Source organism: Triplophysa dalaica, chromosome 14, assembly GCF_015846415.1.
Source record: "Triplophysa dalaica isolate WHDGS20190420 chromosome 14, ASM1584641v1, whole genome shotgun sequence".
NCBI classification, from domain to species: domain Eukaryota; kingdom Metazoa; phylum Chordata; class Actinopteri; order Cypriniformes; family Nemacheilidae; genus Triplophysa; species Triplophysa dalaica.
In genome coordinates, this window is record NC_079555.1 from 7,853,977 (window position 1) to 7,876,403 (window position 22,427).

General features: G+C 38.8%; 2 protein-coding genes across 5 annotated transcripts in view; one reads left to right on the top strand and one right to left on the bottom strand.

Moving 5' to 3' along the window:
• Nucleotides 1-3,225, bottom strand: aagab (alpha and gamma adaptin binding protein). Of its 2 annotated transcripts, none has more exons than XM_056765642.1 (10): nt 3,001-3,225; nt 2,148-2,338; nt 1,961-2,069; nt 1,645-1,734; nt 1,462-1,545; nt 1,298-1,377; nt 1,099-1,183; nt 799-903; nt 675-724; nt 1-524 (listed from the first exon to the last, which is right to left on the bottom strand). In XM_056765642.1, exons 1-10 carry the CDS (start codon nt 3,092-3,094, stop codon nt 447-449), a joined length of 966 nt encoding a protein of 321 aa, XP_056621620.1. In that variant the 5' UTR covers nt 3,095-3,225; the 3' UTR covers nt 1-446. The 2 variants fall into 2 exon arrangements, with proteins under 2 accessions (XP_056621620.1, XP_056621621.1); XM_056765643.1 differs by having other exon boundaries at nt 1,961-2,065; nt 3,001-3,155.
• iqch (IQ motif containing H) overlaps nt 2,398-22,427 on the top strand; it is a 26,865-nt gene continuing 6,835 nt past the window's right edge. Inside the window, exons 1-16 of one of the 3 annotated variants that reach the window (XM_056765638.1) lie at nt 2,398-2,762; nt 3,670-3,792; nt 3,880-3,981; nt 4,077-4,146; nt 4,229-4,348; nt 8,044-8,161; nt 8,331-8,438; nt 8,935-9,122; nt 10,817-11,344; nt 12,309-12,375; nt 13,077-13,160; nt 13,257-13,435; nt 14,885-15,157; nt 15,588-15,782; nt 20,416-20,536; nt 20,648-20,934. In XM_056765638.1, coding sequence (XP_056621616.1) covers nt 3,728-3,792; nt 3,880-3,981; nt 4,077-4,146; nt 4,229-4,348; nt 8,044-8,161; nt 8,331-8,438; nt 8,935-9,122; nt 10,817-11,344; nt 12,309-12,375; nt 13,077-13,160; nt 13,257-13,435; nt 14,885-15,157; nt 15,588-15,782; nt 20,416-20,536; nt 20,648-20,934 — 2,505 coding nt within the window. In that variant the 5' untranslated portion in view covers nt 2,398-2,762; nt 3,670-3,727. Of the gene's footprint in view, nt 2,763-3,382; nt 3,518-3,669; nt 3,793-3,877; nt 3,982-4,076; nt 4,147-4,228; nt 4,349-8,043; nt 8,162-8,330; nt 8,439-8,934; nt 9,123-10,816; nt 11,345-12,308; nt 12,376-13,076; nt 13,161-13,256; nt 13,436-14,884; nt 15,158-15,587; nt 15,783-20,415; nt 20,537-20,647; nt 20,935-22,427 lie in introns of those variants that run through there. The other 2 variants (XM_056765637.1, XM_056765639.1) reach the window with 2 other exon arrangements.

Below are 22,427 nucleotides of genomic sequence, written 5' to 3' on the forward strand. Positions count from 1 at the left end.
TTTCAACGGATCATTTTTTTATTGACATGATCTAATGAAATGCTCAAGCACAGTCCATAATTGAGATTTATATCCTTATTTGATTTCAAACAATCAACTTTAAACTCATCTCTCTTTTGTACAGCTTGTTGCAGCACTCTTGACAGAATATTCTTTATCCCGATACAAGACCACGAGAGGGAGACGTGACTACAATCCTCCCCACTGCGACCTCCTTCTATTCCTCTGAGATTTTACTGTTTAAAAGTCAAATTCCCATAATCACCCCGCAGAACCTAATTGTCATGTTGGACGTTGAAATCTTAGTAACTGCTGTAATTTCAGGCATCCTTGCACATTCCAGTTCTTGGATCCTTGGGTGGGGCTGGGCAGGTTGAAATTGGAATGACTGGGGTGTCAAGAGGTGGGCTGAGTATTACCAGTGGAAGCTGGTTAATACTGTGGCCTTAACTTTCCTCTCCTGATGACAAGCCATCAATCTCATCTTGGTCTCCACCAATGGCCATCCAGAATGCTTTAGCAACCTGTTAGGGAATTAATCATGTGTCAGTATTGAGGAATTACAAAATATTAGCGTTGACAAGATATAATACAGGGGTATGGCAACCACTATAAATGGAGTGGAATGTCCCCTTCCCACATGAGGAATTTTAAGGTTGTTCTGGATACATTACCTTTTCTGCATGTACTTTTCTCTGCTCATGTGGTAAAGAAGAGGCTTTGTCTAGAAAAGAAGGACTTTATTTTTTTTTTAAATTAACACATTGACCATAGAATAGAATAAAGTGCATTTGTTACCTTTCATCTCTTTTAATTTGGTAAAGAGCCGTTCAAAGTTCTCAACATCTGCATCTCCAGCTGTAAGATTGGCCAATTCCTGGATGTCTATGTCAATCATGGGATCTTTGAAACAAATCGGCAATAAATTACAGTTTACACTTAAGAGAAATTGGCCCGCTACCTTTCAATTGGAATCCAAACAACTGAAGCTTTTCACTATTGACCACTACTGGTTTTACTTTAAATGGAAATGTATATTATCACATTATCATTTGTTAACCCCCAAAAAAGAAATCTATTGCAATCAAAGTCACTTACCAACTGCTACCTCTCCTGTATTACTCTGGTTATCTTCTGCTCTCTGCCCCTCACTGCTTTCATCTGTGCTGTTGGACGGAGAGGACTAAAAACACGGAAGACATTGTATTTTACAGAAATGATAATAAATTATCCTGTTCTCTTACATTCACTAAATGATTTTTTACTACAGATTTTTATTTTAAATAGAAAGGTTAACCTGGGTCTCTTGACTGGGCCGTGGGTTGTTGTGACGAGAGGCCACCAGACTGCTCATTAAACCAAATCCCTGATTGTGTTCTGACAAAAATATAGGATATTCAAAGTGAATGTTAATTTTGCTGAAAAGCTTTGAGCGTAACAATATTGGGCATCAAACCTCACCATCTTTCATCTCGACACTGGACCACACATTAGCGTTGAGAGCTTGCAGTATTCTTTTTACTCCAGTGGACTCTGGAAAGTCATCTGTGGATGGAGAAAGATAAAGGCCTACAATGTAGTTAAAAGACTATGAATGTGAACAAATCTATAATGGTGATCAAAACATGACGTCTTCTCTCTTACCGTCCTCATCAGGTACATCTTGAGGATTGAGCTCCACTAATTCAAATGCATGAGACAGACACCATTGCTGGGCCTCTTGTCTGCTAATACCTGCAAAAGTAAATTCACAGCAAGCTCAGGAAAATATCCCAAACCGTTTGTCATTAATCCATTATGTGCCTCAAACCACACCCATAAACCTGTCATCGCAAAGAGGAGGTTTACTGCTTAAAATATCTGACCTAAGGTAATAAATACTCTGCATCCTTTACATCAGATATTATGAACAAAAAAGGAAGTACCATAAACACCAGGGTGAATGTCACAAGTCACTCACCACTGTCACACACATGGTCACACACATGATCACACACTAGGATGAGCACTTCTGGAGCCAGTTCCTCCACTACTGCTAACCAGGGATTGACATTACTTAGACCATCTTTCTGAAATATAGAGATAGATAAATGGAGGGGCATGCATTTTAGGGTCAATACAAGAGGATCAGTAAGTTAATCACTTACAGTTTTGCTGTTGAAGTATAGAATGAAGGCTTGCATAGACCCGGCAACCTCTGAATTCATGGTGAATGTATTTGGCACAACACATAGGCTGACGTCTGCGGTGTAGTACTTGTTGTTGATTGTCCATGGATACCAAGCAACTCCTTCTTCAATTTTATTAGATTGTGGTAGTGATTCTAAGCCCAAGATCTCTGAAAGAAACAGACCAAATGCAAACTGTTAGCCAAGGAGTGTATATGATTGCAAATTAGCAATTCCATTCATACAGCAAGTCATCCAGAAGCTTAACACTGCCGCCTGCTGGACAAATACGGGTTATAACACCAACATATCGATCACAAACCATTTAAAAGCTTAACGCAACAAACGTTAAGGGAGAAAGATACTTGCAGACGGATAAATGCAAACCAATCATCCCGACGCTTTGTCTGGAATTTGTTCAAAGACGAAATGTCAATAAATTCAAATATAAGTTACAGAGTTATCATGTTAATCATTTACGAGTAAGATGCTGCAGACACTGGACACCTATCATTACGCTTCTCAAAAACAAGAAGCAACGGTGTAAAGAAATCGAGTTAACCTTTATTAAAGAATGTCGTGCTACATAAAACAGTAAGTAGGCTACACGTAAAAGACAACAATTGCACGTACACCGCAGAAGGTATACCTTTATGCCACAGTTTGATTAATACATTAATATACACCTAACCTAATAATAAACAGGCGTAATGTGTTTCAGACTTGCAGATATTTAATCAGAAGAAACCACGGCGGATGTTTCTCGTTGACAGCTAGCGTAAACTTAGCCGAATGGCTAACGTGACTGGGAGATTTAGTGTTGTTTACTCACGTCTGATGAGCTCTTCTTCCTTAAAGCTGGAATCACAACTTGTGACTAAGATACAAGGCAAGCTGGGTACTTCATCTCCTTGATCGTCCGACATTTTTTATGCTTTAGAACACTTCAAATAGCTTCTAATACGAATTAGCACGTTAGCAACAGCTGTCAACCTTGCATGAAACCTTTCACCTCTGACGTCAGGTTGCGATTTACTTCCGTGTCTGCGTGTGTGTATTAGATACTCTTAAATTTAAGATATAATTTAAAGCGTAAGATTATTTACAGCAGTACAGGTCGTTAAGTGATACACGAAATAGGACAAAATGGTTAAAAAACAAAATATTCATATTTCCTCATGGAGAATGACGCGTTGTGTTGCCATAGTTACGGCCAGACTATTGTTGAGAAAATAGTAGGCACTTGATACAAACAGCGACAGGACAATTAGAAAAAGTTGAAAACTCGTTTAGTTGAAATGGCGGAGTTCCTCAAAAATAAGGATGATGTTGGACATATTTTAGTACAGGTAATAGTTTCAAAAGAATAACGTTAATAATCAAAAATATCAGTATATCAGTTGTTGAACTATACGACGCTTAATATAGTATGCCGTGGACATTAACCTACACATTGTATTATGGTACGTTTATAAAGAGTTTTGAAGAGTTTTTGTTTTAGGTGCAGGATGATTTGAGGCAGTTAAAAAAAAATCTTGTTCAACTGACTGTTCAAGAAAATGGAGAGATTTTGGACATTCAAGCTCTGGATGCAGCCATTAGCAGGACAGAACATGGCATACGGGTATATACGCTCTTTTTTTCTTCATAACCTTTCTAAATATACAAGATTTTATATTATAGATTGATTATAAATTATTTGCTTATAGAGACATGCAGAAGAGCATCTGAAAACCATTAATAGTCAGGTTCTGACTCTACCGTGTATCCAAGAGCCTGAAAAGAAGACTGCTACTACCAAACCTGTTACATGGTGTGTGTGTGTATAGTTATACAATAATATTTGAGCAATATTAAATATGGATATAAAATCATATGCAACCTTACATTTTTTAAACACTTTTGTAGGCAGCCACCATATGACACAATACCACATCCTCATAAAATCCAGATTACTGGTGCTTCACCAGGGGAAAAGGTATTCGTTCACCTAATATACAACTTTTTTTGGTGTTGTTATTTTTACGAGGTTCTGTAACCTGTTTCCATCTTTTCAACAGCACAAGTCAGCGTTTACCATGCGTCTGCTGAATAACCCATATCACCCAAAGAACAAAGCGATTGTGCAGCAGCGTTACGGGATCGAGCTTCCTCTCTTGCACAAAAGATCTGGTGCCACCGTGAGTTCCCAAATAAAATGATTTTACCCGAGGGATGAACATATGATGGTGTGATTGTCAATTGTTTGTTTCACCTCTTACATGCAAGTCAGAATTGTCCGATCTTTTGTTGCTATGTTTCTTTTTTTGCTATGTTTCCTACAGAACAAATATATAACCCTGCGTGAAGTTGACCAAGAAATGCTGGTCCTGGTTATATATTTGTGGTTGCTTTTGAAAACTAGCTTTTATGCTTAATGTTTATTGATAGTGTTGATTATATGTTGCCAAGGACTGAGTGTTAGCTCAACCCCAGCATCTGTCTCATGAACCCCACAAGAAGGAATGATGGGATCGGCGTGTATTAATAGATGACTCCAGTCACTTTTCTTTCAAACGGGAGATGCGGATTTGAAGGTCACCTGGTTTGGCAGTGACAGCTGAATCTGTTTGTTGGTAAACAAATTAATCTTTCCAAAGGTCACCATTTGTTTTGGTGCTCTGTTCCCCCTTCTGCTTTCTGCCGTCGTTCTTCCTCTATCTCCTGCATCCTCTGTCTGTCACTCGCGTGGAAGCTGTCACGTTGTTGAGAGGAAGGTATGAGACTTGGCTGGTGAAAGCGTACAAACGCAGATTGCTACACATCAGCATTCTTCAGAGGACGGCCACCGCCTGATTGCGGTTGTATGGGCTGCTGCTTTACAGCTGTCTCAGGACAGGCATTGGTACCTGTTCCCGCATGCCAATAAGACAGCCGTGGCTTATCCAACTGGCACTCGCTGGCGCTCTGCCTGCTGCGTCGCTACGTCTATGCTGTCGGCTAGTTCTTCGGTGCGCCTTCAAAGGAACTTCTAATCTCTGGAGTTTTTTTGTAGATGTCCCCCTGTACCACTTAAACAGCTGTGAGCCTCCGAACCACTTTGAACACCTGGCTGGTGTTGGTGGTCTGTCAGCGAGCTCAGTAGTGTGACAACAGGCAGGCCAGAGAACGCCAGGGGGACGAGAGGGGGAACAGCAGGATGAGGAGAGGACAGAAGGGCTCTGTCTGGCACGTGTCCACAGCTTGGCAAACCAACAGTGCTTTCATTTATATATTTTCAGTAAAATGGCTGAATTACCTCTGTGATGATGGTGTGCGCATTTCTATGATTAATGCATAACCTTCTAATCCCATGATATCTGTGTTTTTCTACACCAGTGCTTTTCAGCATACAGGCACCAAACTGTCTATTTGATACCTGAGTTAAGGTTTCATTATCCAAAAAAATATTACAGAAACATACTAGAGTAAAAACGTATATCCATTAAATATGTGAATTGTAAGGTGTCCATATACCGAGGTACAGTAGTGGCCAAAAGTGATGTCCGAAGGGCATATTTGTATATGGTATTTGCTTTTATGCTTCATCAGGTTCAATGAAACTATCAAAATATGTTTTGTGTGATATTTACAGTATTTGAAAAAAAAAAGAATAATAATGCATACATTGACTTACAATTTTGTTATTTATTAATATTTATTGAATCAAAAACTTTCCTAATGCTGAGCTTTACTTTACACTCCATATGAATCTGCGCAATCCACTTATACAATAATTATTATATCTTTAATTATGTATTCAAATAAAAGGCAAAAATTTCAATTTGGTTGGACGTCACTTTTGGCTACTCATGTTACAAGTGCTCTGTTGCTGAGGATTATGGACAGAAAGAGGAATATTAATGTAACATAAATGCATCATTCTCTAAAGATAGCTTTCTCAAAAGAGCGTCTACTTATCTCCATTTAGTTCATAGTTCATAGAAAAATGGAAATTCTGTCATGTCATCATCCTCTTGTCATTTCTTTATGACATTCTTTCTTTTGCAGTACACAGGAGAACCTAATTTGAAGAAAGTTTGTAACCGAACAGCAGTGGCCCCCATTTACTTCTGTTGTATGGACACAAAACCAATGCAAGTGAATTGGGGCCAGTTAACAACATTTTTCTAAATATCTTCTTTTGTGTTCTGCGAAGAAAGAAAGTCATTAGTTTTTAAATGTCAAGAGGGATGAGTAAATGATGACAGAATTTTTATTTTATCACCTTAGTATACAGACAAACTTGAGGCACCCTTAACTTTTTAGAAAAGAACAGTCCTGGTCTACTCCACAGTATTTCATGACTTAGTTTTAATAGGCTGTAAATTTTCTGTAGATAACACATTTTCATAAACCTCTTTGTCTTCTGAAGTGACATTGTCTTTCCTCGGGTAATGGCTAATTGTCTATACTCATAAACGCACAATAAGTGAGGTTTTATCTGATTCAGATGTTAACATTTCACTGGTTGTATTGTTAAAATTAATGGTGAATTATACGAGTTGCCAAATGACTATTACGAAATCCTAATTATTGCATTATTTTTGTTGAGAGATTAATGTGGACAAACCTTTCATCTGATTTATGCATTGTTATATGATAATGAGAAGGTACGAACATTTAAGGCGTTGCTCTGATGGAATTTAATTCTGGGGGATTTCAAACAGCTGTTCACATGAGAGAAGGTACAAGGAAAATAATCGGAGCCATGCTCAAAGTATCCAGAACGCATTGCCAGCATGTGATTGATTGCTTCAGGGAAGGGGGATTATTGGCCAGTTTACAATGTCATTAACTGCCTGTATTTTAGCTCCAGCTTTATTTTAATGAATGCGGAAAATCTGTTGGTTGTAATCACACAACATCACCGCGCTCTCTCTCACAAACCGCTTGCGATTCGGTACAGCCAGTCGAACGGAGAGTAAGAGAAACAATATTTCTTGACATCTACAAGCTGCCACCAGTCTGATTAATGGATGGTCGTCTCCTAGCCTTTTATAACAAAGTTTAGTTTGGAAGGAAAACTCTGGTCAGTGACCCGAAGCTAATAGCATTCGCCATGAGCGAGTTATTGAACGAAATATGTTCCCTCTTTTCTTCTAGTATTGGGTGAATGGAGGCTTTAGAGCCTGCAGGCAGGTCTATTTGCCCTGGTGAGACAGGGCAGTAGGTTAATACCCTTTATGCTGTCACTTTCAATACAATGGTGACCTTAGACCACAGGGCTATCATTCAGTAATTCCTCCATGTTTGGACAGTGTTTTATTGCCTTTGGAAGACATGCCCATTACTTAGTTTGTACAAGCTCAAACTGGCTATATTACAGCTGAGGTGTGTCACAGAGGTTTGTTTGTGTGTGTGATTTTCAGATAATGTTCCTGGATCAACATCATGTTTAAATCAAACAGAGTTTAGGGCTTGACGGTGGTAGTGTTAGGTTTAAGGGGTAGGCAAGACATTTGGATTGTGTTTCTTTGACAGTTATTCCAAGCCCAACAAAAAATGTGGATACATGATCACATCTTAAAATAAGGCATGACATCCCGAGGGCTATATGGAGACCATTGCAAAAAATAAGAGAATGTACTGGAAAACATAAAATAATAATACATTCCTATATATTGGAACCAAGTGCTTATATTTTTCACTATATGTAAAGTGCCAATTTCCTATGTATTATTGAATCTATTGTATAAACAATGTATTATTCATTATTTTTTAATACATAAATTATTTAGATTTTTTTATGTTTTAATGGACAGTAAATATATAGCAAAATATATTTTCCAGCATAAGGGATGGAGTAAATAAATACGTAAATAAGTAATTAAAACAAACTGTTTTGCCTTTCTAGATAGGAGCACAAAGAGTGATCACTGGATCCACTGTTGGAAATTTAGCCGCAGTACAAGGAGGCCCGTCTAAACATCTCTACCACAAACCCCCAGCCTCTGAAGAGGACAGAAATGCAGGTATGAACCCATGTGACCCTTTCAAAAAATTATGCATTGCACTCTCATTTATTCATAGTTTGTTTGTGGATTCTTTTATATGTTCAGATGTGATAACTTAGAGTTCTAAAATATATAGTGTGTACAGATTTTCTCCAGAGAGTGCAACATTACCTGCTCTGTTTTTCAGGCGATGCAGTGCTGCCCTCAGCAGCTGACCTCTCATCAGTTCAAACCCCAGCACAGCGCAAAGCTGTCCATTTGCTCAAGAGAGAGGACAGTGGCCAAACTAAGATGGGTCAGTCTATTTTCGCAATGTCATTACAAACTTGCGGCCTACATTTCAAAGTTACAAAGTTATGAATTTATATATTTCCAAATGCTTTTACCTTGGACAATTTTATCATAACACAAAAACCTTTTTGAGTTTAAAGGGAAAGTTCAACCCAAAATGAAAGTTCTTTCATCATTTATTTACCTTCTTTCCATTTTTAACCTGTGTGACTTTCTTTCTTCTGCAGAAGACAGAAGAAGATATTTGAAGGAATGTAGGAAACCAAATAAGGGCTGTACCCATTGACTTGCATTGGTTTTGTTTCCATACAATTGAAGCTCATTGGTAGTGCCGTTGTTCAGTTATCAACATTCTTCAAGATATCTTCTTTTGTGTTATACAAAGAAAGTCATACAGGATGAAATGACAAGAAGATGAGTAAATGATAGACGTTTCATTGTTCGGTAAACTATCCCTTAAGACAACCTTTGAATATAATTTACGTTAAATGTGATAACAGATGAGCGAGAAAAGGCATGTAAATGGCAGATAGATGTGAACAGAGAGGATGGAATGGCCCTTGGAAGGTCAGCGGAGGGTCCAACATCCAGCACCATGCGGACTCCACCTCCATCAGCTGCCTCCATAAGCTCTGAAAACAGAGTCCTGGTAAACGGGTTAGCCCGACTCATCCCGCTCAACCCACAGGTATTACTTTTGCTATTGAGGTTAATAATTTAAATAAATAATAACTTCTGTCTCTATCAGTCTCTCCTCTCTTCCTTCTCTGCTGATGGCTCCTCTGCGAAAACTCAGTACAACCAATCTAAAATCAACAGCTCGCCTACCTCTCGTACTCTCTTTAAAATCTTTTCTGCTCTACTTTGCCCGCCTGCCCCCTGACCTCCATCGGACTTAACAGCTGATGATTTTGCATCTTTCTTCGTAAAGAAAACTACCACCATCAGCGGTCACACGCCCAAACCCCCGACACATGCTTGCTACCCGCTTTCTCTCTCTTATCTGAAGAATGAACCTCCCGAAAACCTGCCCGCTAGATCCCATCTCCTCAAGGCCATCTCTCCAGCAGTTGTTCATGCTCTGTCCCACATTATCAACTTGTCTCACACCACTGGTACGTTTCCCATAGTCTTCAAAGAGGCCCATATTACACCTACTACTGAAGAAAGACACTCTTAATCCTGTTACATAACTACAGACCGGTATCTCTCCTCCCCTTCATTGCCAAAACTCTTGAGCATGTTGTATTTATCCAGCCCTTCTCCTTTATGCAGAATAACCTTCTGGACAGCAACCAGTCTGGTTTCAAGAGTGGTCAATACACAGACACTGCACTGCTCTCTGTCATTGAAGCCCTGAGACTGGCAAGAGCAGCCTCTAAATTATTTGTACTCACCATTTGGATCAATCTGCTGCCTTTGACACCTTTAACCACCACATCCTCCTATCGACCCTTAAGGCTATGGGCATCTCTGGAATGGTGCTACAATGGTTCAAGTCTTACCTCTCAGGTAGGTCATTTAGAGTCTCCTGCAGAGGTGAGGTCTTTGAGTCCCAACCTTTCAATACAGGGGTGCCTCAGGGCTCAGAGCTTGGACCATTGCTCTTTCCATATAAATTGACATCCCTAGGTTATGTCATTCGGAAACACAGATTTTCCTATCACTGCTATGCGGATGATGCACAACTCACCTGTCATTTTAGCTTGACGATCCGACGGTTTCTGCAAGCATTTCAGCATGCCTGAGTGACATTTCGCTCTGGATGAAGGACCATCACATGCAGCTGAACCTTCCAGAACGGCCAGAAACCTATGAGTGGTAGTTGATGAACAGCTAAACTTCACGGATCATGTTACCAGCACCAGGCGGTCCTGTTGATTCATCCTCTACAGCATAAGGATAATTAGACCTTTCCTGTCCGAGCATGCAAGTCCTAGTCCGGTTAAGAATCCGTTGCAAACACATTTCTTCCGTCAGCACCTGACCGATTGGTTCTGCCTTCTATTTCTTTTCTACTCTTTTCTACTCTTTTCACATACAAAAAAACTTTGTATACTGTGGTAGGCTATTTGAGACCAGTTTTACTGCACTTAACCGCTTTTTTCTTGTTCCAATTGCTTCTATTGTTAACCTCTTTTGTAAATCGCTTTGGATAAAAGTGTCTGGTAAATGACTAAATGAAAATTTAAATGAAACGTTATTTATGACATTTAATGATTTAAAATGTTCTACCTCAACTGCCAGGTACCTTTTACAATGATGACTTTTTAAAAATCAAATCCTTAATCTACAGCTTACAGTTTCCAGTTGTTTTTGTGGTGTAAGAGTTTTCTCGACTTCCTCAGTGTTTTTATTTAATACCCATTTCTCTTTTTATAGAATAGTCCAATGCCTGTCAGCAAATACCCTTTTACCATAGTTGAGGGTCTAATAAATCCCAGTGCTCCAGACTACTGTAGGTTTAAAAAACAGTACTGTTTGTGCTGGGGTGCAATTGTGGAGACTTTGGATCAACTGCAACGGATGCTGTTTAACTTTGCTGTGCCATTGGCATGGGTTTGCGGGGAACGTCTGGCATCTTGCGTGCAGGGCGGTGATCTTGCCCGCAACTCCAGTGTGGAGAAACTCCTGTCAGTGCTGGAGAACAGGGATGAGGTATGGAACCTGATGTGTCAGCCCGGCCAGCGTTACAAAGGCAAAGGGGGCCATCGGGCAGCGGCTGTGCGCATCCAAACCTGCTGGAGGCGTTACTCTGCCCGGGCCGCCTACCTGCTCAAACTTCTTCCCAAATGGGCGGCACAAACTATTGCCATGTCCCTGCTGAAGCATGCCAAACACAAGCGTTTGAGGAAGAGCCTGGAGGCCTCGCGTCTCAGCCACCTGGAGAATTATCACATCAGGGCAAAGGTGAACCATATATATATGTTAATGAGTGTGTATATTGGGGGCGAATTACATGGGGTCAAAGGGATAATGTTGGATAAATTATACCGGATAATTTTAGTTTATTGTTTTATATAAGGCACGCAATTTTAAGGACAAAAATTTGATTTATGGGGTAATTAAAGTTCACATACTGACTATATACCTATTTACCTTGAATCTTTTTTGCTATTTTGACCGTTTTCTAGAATATTTTGATTTGGAAAATGAATATTGAAAATATATTTTATTTATTACAAAATTACAATATTTTGAATAATATGAGGAATTGCTGCTTTACATTTTTACATTTACTTGGTTCCAATTTATGGAAATACATTATTTAATATACAGCATTATATTTTTGCATATATATCTTTATCATTTTGTTTCGTATGGGTAGTTACTCATATTACTAAAGATATTGTTCATTTTAAAATTCAATCTCAGTTTTGCTTTGAGATATTAACACATAATCTCAACTTTTTCCACACACCCACATTTATGTTACATTTGTCAGGACAGATGTTTCATCTGTACTGTCATTCCTGTAACATCTTTATAGATCTATAATGTCTCTTAATTAGTGCCCACATGTTCATTCATTCTCGCTGTCACTCACTGTGAGAAAAGACACAAGCTTGTGTATGTTTCCACCCTTTAAACATTCACATCCTTTTAATTAAGCCTTAATCTTCCCCTGGCAGAAAGCTTCATGTAGTCTGCTAATTGAATTAATAGAGGGAAGATGTTTCTAAGTATGCACTTAGCTGATTTAATTAATGTGATTTATGCTTGGTTTGTCTCCATGAGACCCAAAGAGAAAGACAAGCATAATTTCCTCTCTTTGCTGCCATTGGTGTGCCGAAAATATGTTAAATCCATGTGCTACTGGGTGCTGTCTGTCACAATAACTTTTATTCTGTAATCTCCTGTCTTTGATTCACAGTATTTGGCAGCCAACTGGAAACACATCACCTGCTCCAAAAGGACCATCATCCATGTCCCATCATTGGGTAATTTCTTTATATCTGTCTTGGTCACATAAAAGAATCAATCTGAGGTGAATAAGCAGGTAATATTGCTTGGTTTATGTCACTCAGACCTGCACTGGTTATCGGAGATGATGGAGAGTTTGACTGTAATCGCAGGCAGATGGAGTGTGATTTTTGCACTGGGGGTGGCTGAGGAGAGGCCTGTGTGAGCTCAGATAATTAAGAAATTGAACCCTATTGTTTTTATTGCTTCGCTCTGTTAGTTTGGATACATTTAATCATTTGATTATAGAGATAAGTCTTTAGAAAAGCATCTTTTCGAGACTTTGGTGTGACCTGACCTTTTATTGATTTTTATAGACAACAAAGAGAATACACTTCTTACATTTTTTTTTGCAGCCACTTTTCACGTTATACTACCTCATGTCATTCCAGACTTTCTTTCCTCTGCAATATAATTTGAATAATAACATTGGGGCTTCATTGACTTCCATTGTATGGACACAAAACCACACGTTTAAAATATATATATTTTGTTTTCCACAGATTCCACAGATTTTGAATGATACGAGGGTGAATAAATGATGACAAAATTTAGTTTTTTTTCTGCTTCTCAAATGTTTCGTCTGAGAATAAAGATGTAGATGCATTCTTCACTCAATCTTGTAATAATATATTACTGCTATAAAGTTCATTCTAAATCATTTTAAATTGTTTGATAGGATATTCCCAGGACCAGCGTCTCAGTCTGAAGGGATTTGATATACTGCAGAATACCCAGATGGGCAGACTGTGTGACATCAGAGGTAAAGCGGGAGCGACGCAATGTGTTATTGTGTAATGAAAGCTGATTGGTAACAGATGCATAAAAGCAAACGCATTATTGTCGGTGTCATGTACAGATGAGAAGGTTGAGGTGATCTATGTGTCTCCTGTGGCCCTGGGTGAGGATGTACACCAGTACTACACTCATCTGATGGGCCTGCAGGCAGCGATTGAGCTGGGTGATGCGTCTGCCCCTCAGGCCAACTGTGCCAAACGCTTTACCATCTTCATGCCAGAAGCACTGGACTATTTCTCGGTATGGTGTACACACACATTTATTCTTCTGTCGTGGTAGGGACTTTCTATTGTCTTTATAACCCTCACATTGGCCTTTTTGTACTTTCATTGAGAGGCTATTTATTAACTTTATTAAAGGGATAGTTATCCTTCAAAATGAAAATTCTGCCCTCTTGTCCTTTCAAACTGCATGACTTTCTTTCTTCTGAAGAACACAAAATAAGATATTCTGATGAATGTCGGTGAATGAAAACCGTTGACCATTGCCTTGCATTTGTTTTGTGACCATACAATAGAATTCAATGGGGGCCAGTTTCTAGTTACCAACATTTTTCAAAATATCTTCTTTTGTGTTTGGCAGAAGAAAGAAAATCACAAAGGTTTTAAATGACAACAGATTGAGTAAAAGATGTCAGAATTTTCCTTTTGAATGTGAACTATTCTTTAAGCTTTAACACTGTTGGTCCCTGCGTCATTAAAATCTTTCTAACACGCTTAGTGTTTAAACGCTATATATCTCCCTTCTGAAGTATAATAGTTAATACTAATACATTTCTTTCAGAAGAGAGTTTACACAAAGGTTGGAAAATGTGGTGGTCTAGTTTTGTCCTGAAGAGGGCGTCAAAGGCGACCTGTTTATTTACGTTCTGAAGTGAATTAGCATGAATGCATGATCTCTCCATCATGTCCACCAAAGATCCTGTTGTACAAGTTTATTTCCAGCTTTTATATATATTATGCAGTATGATGAAGATTATGTGGAAAATTAAATAAGCGGCATTCTTTATTCAATAAATTAATTATGGCAAATTCTGAATGTCAAAATGTGCAACATATATATTTTATTTTAATATATTTTATTCACTGCATGTACTACATGCGCCGTAGGTCTGACTCTCGTGTTATTTATTGCCGCTTAGCAGCACGCTTGCCTTTCGATTTCTCTCTGTTTGTAAACTGCCAGTAGACGTGTCAGCTGGATAAATCTCTGTTAGCCATTACTGCCAGTGTGGTGTGCCAATGACAGACGGGACAATTCCGTTTGGATCAAACATACAGATGTGAAGTAATTAGTGCTATCCCCACAGAGCCCATCGCTAAGCACACAGTAAAGACAAGAGGGGACGGAGGTGTAGGGCCCTCAGTTCTCTTTTATCAATTTAACGTGTTGGTGTACAGGAGAGGTCACGAACCCTCCGGCTGTACGTAATGGGCCCAATGTGTGTGCAAGCGCTCATAAATTACAGCTATGGACAAAGGGAGGGGTAGGACCTTAGAGCTAGAGTGGAAAGGACAGTTATTTATGTACACAAAGACCTTTGAGATTTCACCTTCTGAGATGAAAATGTACATAGCAAGCATATATTTCTTTAGATGTGTTATAGGTCTTTATTTATGCTTACACCACTGTTTATAGCGAATCTTCAGCATCGGTTTGATATGACCAGAATCCCACATTGTGTTTCAGACCAAAAACATGTGTTTGGCATCTGTCCTGAAGTACAGTCCACGAGCACTAAAGCGCATCAAGAATTTGATCCAGGGAAAGCAGGCCTACATGATCGGTGGTGTCACTCATATTGATGAGCTGGCTGTGGCGGATGAGCTGGGAGTTCCTCTTTTGGGCACCGAGCCTGCAGTGGTTCAAGTATATGGGAGTAAATCTGGAGGAAGACGCATCTTTAGCAGTGCAGGAGTTAACATGCCTCCGGGAAAGTGGGACATATACACCCTAGAGCAGGTCAGTGTTTCTGCTGTACCATTCCAGTTTATGCATTTGGCATATGCTTTTATTCGAAGCAACTAATGGTGCATTCAAGTGATCTAAGTAACACTGTTATTGTTATACCTCAAAATGATAGTTCACCCAAAAGTGAAAATTCCGTCATCATTTACTGTCATCATAAACCTTCATTACTTTATTTCTCTTGCAGAACACAAAAGAAAATATTTTTAAGAACGGTAACCGAACAATGCTGGCCCCCATTGACTTCTGTTGTATAAACAAAAAACATTTCTCAAAATATATTCTTTTGTGTTCCACAGAAGAAAGAGTCAGATACAGCTTGTACTGGTTTTAAATGACATGACGGCAAATAAGTAACGATAGAATTGTTATTTTATATTATATTAATATTAGTATTTACTTATGTGTCCTGCCTCACTCCTAGCTCTATGAAGGTCTGGCCCAGTTGATGACTGAACACATGGAAGTGCAGCGATGGCTCTTCAAGATAGACAGTGAAATGGATGGACGAGGAACAGCTTATTGTGACGTCTGCCACCTAAAATGCCACCCTTGGGCACAAAAACAATACAAACAGCATGGACCAGAAAAGTGGAGAATATTGATGGCTGAAGTCAGGGTAAGACTGTTGTACTTTTTGGTTTTTATAAGTTGATATAAATTAAGTTGTATTTTTGCGGGACAATAAAGATGAAAAAATCCATAATTTTGATCCTTGTTGGACTGTTACATTAAATGAATTGGGATCACTTTTTTTAGGGGATCAGATGTTTTCCTTTCATCTTTTCAGTTCTTAAATATTATAAAAGCAATGTTAAAAACTACCAAACATTTAGCAAAATCAGATAACTTATTAGAGCAGAAAAAGAATGATTTGCATTAAATGCAGTTGAGAGAATGTTGATATCATTTGAGCGCAGTTACGCTATGCAAATGCACAGTCTGCATAAGTGCGTGTCTATTGTGCAACTCTAGCAATGCAGAAGTATCAAGTGGCTTGTTTTTAAATGTGAAATGAAATGTGCCATTTCATTTCTTTTGCATATGCAGCTACACTTCATTCACAAGCCCTATTCATAATAATTTCCGCTTTGCCTGGTTTTATTATTTATGCTTTGTACAAAACGCACCCTTGTCTCAATGACAAGCCTGTCATTATCGACCAAGGCCAAACTTTGATGCCTTGTTCATTATTCATCTAGAGAGTGCTTATTTATTAGAGTTATGGAAAAATGAATAATGAGTCATTTGAATTTTAGCATATTTATGTATTTAAATCCAAGTGTAATTTCCTCCACACCCAACATTTGTTGTGCGCTTTAAAATCCCATTGGTTTAATCCGCCTAAAAAACTGTGTTTTGCTATTAGACCGTCTGCTTTGTCTAAGCTAATTGCAGGGTTATCATCATATATACCTTTTTATTCCAGCCTCTTATTGTGTCTTTTCATATTTTGGGCGAGAGAACGGGCCACGTGTCCTACCCCCAAGCTATTAGCTCAGTCCCTAATTCACAATGAGGCCGGGTGAGGAATCTGGGGCTATAATTGTGGTGGCATTGGCACTGTTAATTACAGAGGTAAGCGGTTGAGGCCCAGCCAAGCCCCATTATGATAACGGTAGCGAAGGAGCTTTAAATGGGGGGCTCTTCACCAGCTGGGGTCCCAGTGAGAGAAGAGCGAGCTGAGGCCTGATGAGCTGGCCTGTACCCTTAGGGCTTCTGGGCCATATGGAAGCCAGAAACGGCCTTTATTCAGCCTCTTCAACCTTTTTAATCAATGGCAAGCTCTGCTAACAGAATGGAGACCACAGAGGTTATTTCAGCGTGTCATTCATTTTCTACAGATCTGTATTCACTCTTTAGTGGCAATTTTGCAGTTGTGAAGGGCCCCTCGCGCCAGAAGCATGAATATCGCTAAATGCTCACAGTTGTGTTTATGGTCACATATGTGAAAACCATTCCTTTGATTTATGTACTTTTGTTGTTTGTTATGCTCATGACGTTTTATCTTTATTACTCAAACCTTTATTTCAGCAGCAAATGCTGAGATATTGTATAGTAGATTTATAAGTCTGTTGTGTGTTTTTAATTGCAGGGGGTAATAAAGGGTAAATATTGCCTATTGTTCTTTAAGTAGTATTTGTAATGCATGCATTTTCAAATGTACATACGATGGCCGCACTCAGCGTAAATACACAGGGAATTATTATCATGATTTAATCATTATCAGACTGCAATTATCAGTGCTGGGTGACTTCACTTAAGTTGTGTGTTTGGCTTTAGCTGTAGCTATAAGTCATATGGTTTTAAATGCTGTTTTGTCTCTCCAGGGAGCTGTCTTTCAGGATAATGCATCCTTTAATTTCTCCTGTCAGACCCAGCAACAGAGCACTATGTTGAGCCCCCTCCCCTCTCTATTTACGCTATTTGCTGCGTGCATATTGTTTAATAATTGATTGTGTAAGGAGACTCTTCTAATGCAAAGGGAAGAATACCAAAACCCATGTGCCCCCATAGGGGACAGCCAGCTGTAGACAGCCAGAGAGAAGTGTGAAAACAGACCTAGAGGCAGTGTAAAGAAAGAGTGTGTGATGCATGGATTGAAGTGTGTATGGGGGGCCATATCCTGAGGGGTGTTTCAGCCTTGGGCGAGCCTCGCAGCTATTCACAGAAGATGGGGTGGACTCGCACACTTTACACATTACGAACATGCACATTCTGCCTGGACATGGGTCATTAGACACGAGGCAGCATTATACTAATAGCATCAACAGATAGACAGATTGTCTCCTACTTATTTTATTCAATGCATGTGGGATTACATGTTGTACCGCATTATTTTATTAGATTTTGAATGTAATACATTTTCTATATTCCACTTTGGTTAATGTTGCATTTTGGAAATCCGAGGTTTATGTTTCATCCCTTTCTGAATGTAGATTAGTATTACCTACGATAAAGCAACTTGAGTTATTTTCACAAGGCTGATGATATGCCTCACATGGGATTTTTGGGGAGGTTATATCCTATATTAAACAACCACGGAATAAATTAAGAGAACATTTAAAATTTTCATTTAAACAGCATTTCTAGATGTTTTGTGGCCATTCCAGTCCAGTGTATGTTGCCTTTTCACAAAATCAAACCTCAGGAATGACAAAGTCATCCAATATAAAGCGTGACATGAAGGTGCATGAAAACTGTGAAAAATAATCTAGGTTATCACGCACCAAATTTTTTTGCTGTTCATAAATAAATGTACAAATATTATTGTTGTACTGCTTGTGAATATGCACTTGTTTTCTTTGCATTATTTGAGATCAGAAATACAGAGCATCTTTTCTGTTATTTTGACCTGTTTCTCCAGTTTTCATTTTCTGTAAATAAATGCAAATAGAAACAACATTTTTATTTAAAATTTGGCGGAAATTTTGTTCATAGTTCATAGAATGAAACAAAAACACAAACGAAATAGAAAATTCAGTAAAACAGAAAATGGCCTTTGACATGGTCTCTTAATTTTGTCCACAGCTGTATATAGTAAATATATAGTTTTCCTTAATCTTTGAAAAATTTGTGGAAATTATCCAGGCTATTAGTGACTTTTGATTACATACAATAATTTGTAAAATTAAAAGTTTACAGTCCTACTCAATTGTACAAATTCTAACAAATTGTTAGGCATGTTAAGGGTTAATGAACGAGTCTCATATCTGGAGAAATGTTGCAAATGCACGGAACTGAAACGTGCCGATACATTGCGCCTCCAATCACAGAGATCAAACAGCAATCACAGCACACAGGAGATGTCTGTTTTATTTTTCTATTGTCAAATAGCTCATCTTTATGTGGAAGCCAAGCAAGGCTTGAATCCTCTCCTCACAGTACAGTTCGCAGTTTAAGTCCAAATAAAGAATGACAAAAATTATTCCCTCTCGCTTTTCTTTCCTCCCCGCTGTTCGTGTGAACTGCATTGGCAAATTCTCTGAGCGCCTGCTCTTTCAGGGGGGAACGCGGGCCGTTTCCTTACACTTTTTGCCGCGCCATTGTGTGCTTTATGGCTTGTGTCGGGGTGAAATCACAGCGCAGCGATTGACCCTGGTTCTTATAGTACTTGAATATGATGATGGCTGTTTCATGACTGGAATATCAACAGCATCTTCTCTCTCCCAATGTCACACGGCTTCTGCACTGATGTCAGCGGTAACATTTGTTTAGGATTATACATTTAATGGAAAAGATTTTATAAAGATATGAAGAGTTAAATTTTGCAAAAAGAGATAACTCTATATTTAAAAAAAAACAAACATAATTTGCATAATTGATATCAATCAAACTGCAGTAGGTTTTTTGATTTTGTAAAAAAAACATCTAACTTACACAATAAAAACATGATAACGTAATAAAAAACATGGATTGTGAATTTCATATATTATTGATTAATTCTAACCACCTCATAGAACATAAATGGCCTTTTTCAAAGAGAGAACCTTTGACTTACACAATTTTTTAATTAAAAATAATCCTTTAGTATATCGTTTTCAACCAGACCAGGTTTTCTCCCTTCTTTGTTGTGGTTTTATTAGAAACACGTTTTATATACAGTATGTGCCATTTCTGTTTAAAGTACAGTAATTCAGTATGTACTTGTGGACTTGTAGCCCTCTACACACTCTTCATTTGTAAGAGGTCAGAGAGGTGAAATTCCTTTTTTATATTAACCAACAGGTTTTAAAAGACACTCACAGAAAGTCAAACATTGCAATTAACAACATAATTAAGTGTCAAAGCCATTATGGTGTTTTCTAGTTACAGCAACAAGGGCTGTATAGATCAGAAACAACCCCCGATTGATCTCTTGATCGATTGGCATGCATAGGTATTTATCTCCCAGAATGTGACAGGTCTTAAAGGGACAGGTGCAGTTATTATTGCCTTCAGTTAAAGCTATTAGTGTACTGTGGTAACGGGCTGTCAATCACAACCATCCCCCCCCCCCCACACACACACACAACACTGCTGTCTACGCTTTTGTGTGGCTTGTCAAATAAAGACACACTTCACTAGTTACTGCTTCATCAGGAGTATTGACAGTCTATGCTGTATGTTTTAAACATCAGGCTCAGACAAAGGGGTTAGAAATTGCTTTATGGCGTGTGGGTCGATACTTTGGTTATTTGTGTCTTTTTCAGTGTAATTCTGTTTATTGGGTTTAGCACAGATTCACTATGTTTTTCTTCTCAATCGGGCAGGAGCCGGTGATGATGAAGTTCTTGCAGGAGGTTCCTCATCTTCTGGCCTCCCATGCATGCCCTGTCAACAAGTCCTGCTATCCCACCTGGGCCTGTTTCTTGGAACACTTCCTCAAAGAAGGTGTTAGATCTCATTTTAACCAAATACTCATATCTCAATGGTATCAGTTAATCTGATTTTCAGATCGTTCTTCATGTGTACTACCCTTTTTTGTAACATCATCTTCTCCAGGAGGAGTAATAGAAGCCTATCCTCCATCAGCCAGTGTGACGTGTCTTACTGTGGATATGTTGGTCGAGCCAGGGGGAGATGTACGTTTGACGTCTTGTGGAGATCAACTGCGTGGCCCCAGCGTGTTGGAAGTGGTGGGCTGCACCATGCCCCAGACCTCCATCAGTTCTGATGTCCTGCACTCCATCTGCATTCGTGTGGCCCGGGCATGCCAGCAGCGGTCCATCTTGGGTCACCTTTCGCTGGATCTAGTCACCTTCCTGGAGCCCACCAACCTTGAGCAGCAGGTTAGAGAGCCAACTGAGTCTTTAAAGGTCTAATGTGTGATGTTTTGGAGGATCATTTGAAATAAATGCTATATAGTATACGTAACTATGTCTTTCGAGGTGTATAAACCTTACAGTGTCTTAATAAGTGTTATTACCTTGGTATGAGCTATTTCTTTCTGTATACACCGTGAGTCCCCTTGCTTGGAAATCGCCATGTTGTTTCTACAGTATCCATAAACGGACAAACTGCTCTACAGAGCACGCTACGTAAACATGTTATCTCCTTTGGCAAAGTAGCAAAAATTCGGTGTAAATTGCCGTTATGCTGGGAGGATTGAAGTGAGCCGCTGGTTGCAATTTGCAACCTTACCACTAGGTACACTATTAAAAAATTTTGCTTTAAATGGTTCTTCAATGCCATAGAAGCACCTTTTGGTTCCACAAAGAACCTTTAACATCAGAAGAATCTTTCTGTTTCACAAAAGGCTCTTTGTGGTCGAAAAAAGGTTCTTTAGATTATAAAAAAGTAAGAAAGAGATTGTTGCCGAAGATGGCCTTTGGCTGAATGGTTCTTTGTTGAACCAAAAATGGTTCCTCTATGGCATCGCTCTAAAGAACCTTTTAAGCACCTTATTTTTAAGAGTGTAAAACCATGTTATATTTTTTAAAGCATTCTTTATTTTTCTCAGTTATAAAAGTAATATTTATAATATTTTTTTACATATTTAATTTCTAAATAATATTAAACTAATCATTGGTTAATGAGCATTTAAATATCAATATGATAATATACTCTATAAGTTAAATAAAATAAACCTCAGGAACATTAGATTCACATTCATGCATTTGCAAAATACTTTTATACAAAGCAACTGATTATACAAAGTATACCTTTTATCAATGTTTGTATTTCCCTAGATATCGAACCCATGACCCTGGTGTTGTTAACATCATAAACCACCATTTTAGCTTTCTAAAGACTAAAAAACAGCTCTGTATATCATCATACAAGCCCTGTCATAAAGAAACTGACCCTTAAATGTCAATGGTGTGTTTTACAGCTGTATGAAACGGAGTCTGTCGTTAAAACGTTGTTTAGATGAGATCTGACATGTGGTGCTCTTCTGTTAGGTCTTTTAACACGGCTCTCACCCCGCAAGTATGAGCGCTCAATCTACTGGTCCTTGCACTTATTGAGATGTTAAAGGATCGCTCCTATAAGATCCCCTTAGGAGCCGTACAGATGAGAGAATGACCAGGGGAGAGAGCGGCTAATGTGCCAAAAGGCTATCTAATAAACTGTCAGGTCTTATTGTGTCAATAAACTAATTCCCATTTTAAGGCTTTGGCCCCTGACCTTACAACACCCCTGCTATGTTCTGGTGTCAGATAGAAGGTCAGGCTGGTGTGCCTTGTCCACAGACATCGGTTGGTCACTGTCGTGTGCCGTGATGGGAGATTGTGACATTATGATGCTTCCTCAGTCCATGTTATTATTATAAGCTCAATAA

What these genes read in the sequence shown, in the direction of transcription:
- aagab (XM_056765642.1), bottom strand. Translation starts at nt 3,094, where the DNA reads ATGTCGGACGATCAAGGAGATGAAGTACCCAGCTTGCCTTGTATCTTA. An exon ending in GGAAGAAGAGCTCATCAGAC is followed by an intron (nt 2,339 to 3,000) that starts GTGAGTAAACAA and finishes TGTTTCTTTCAG; the next exon opens with AGATCTTGGGCTTAGAATCA. An exon ending in GGCCCAGTCAAGAGACCCAG is followed by an intron (nt 1,184 to 1,297) that starts GTTAACCTTTCT and finishes CCGTGTTTTTAG; the next exon opens with TCCTCTCCGTCCAACAGCAC.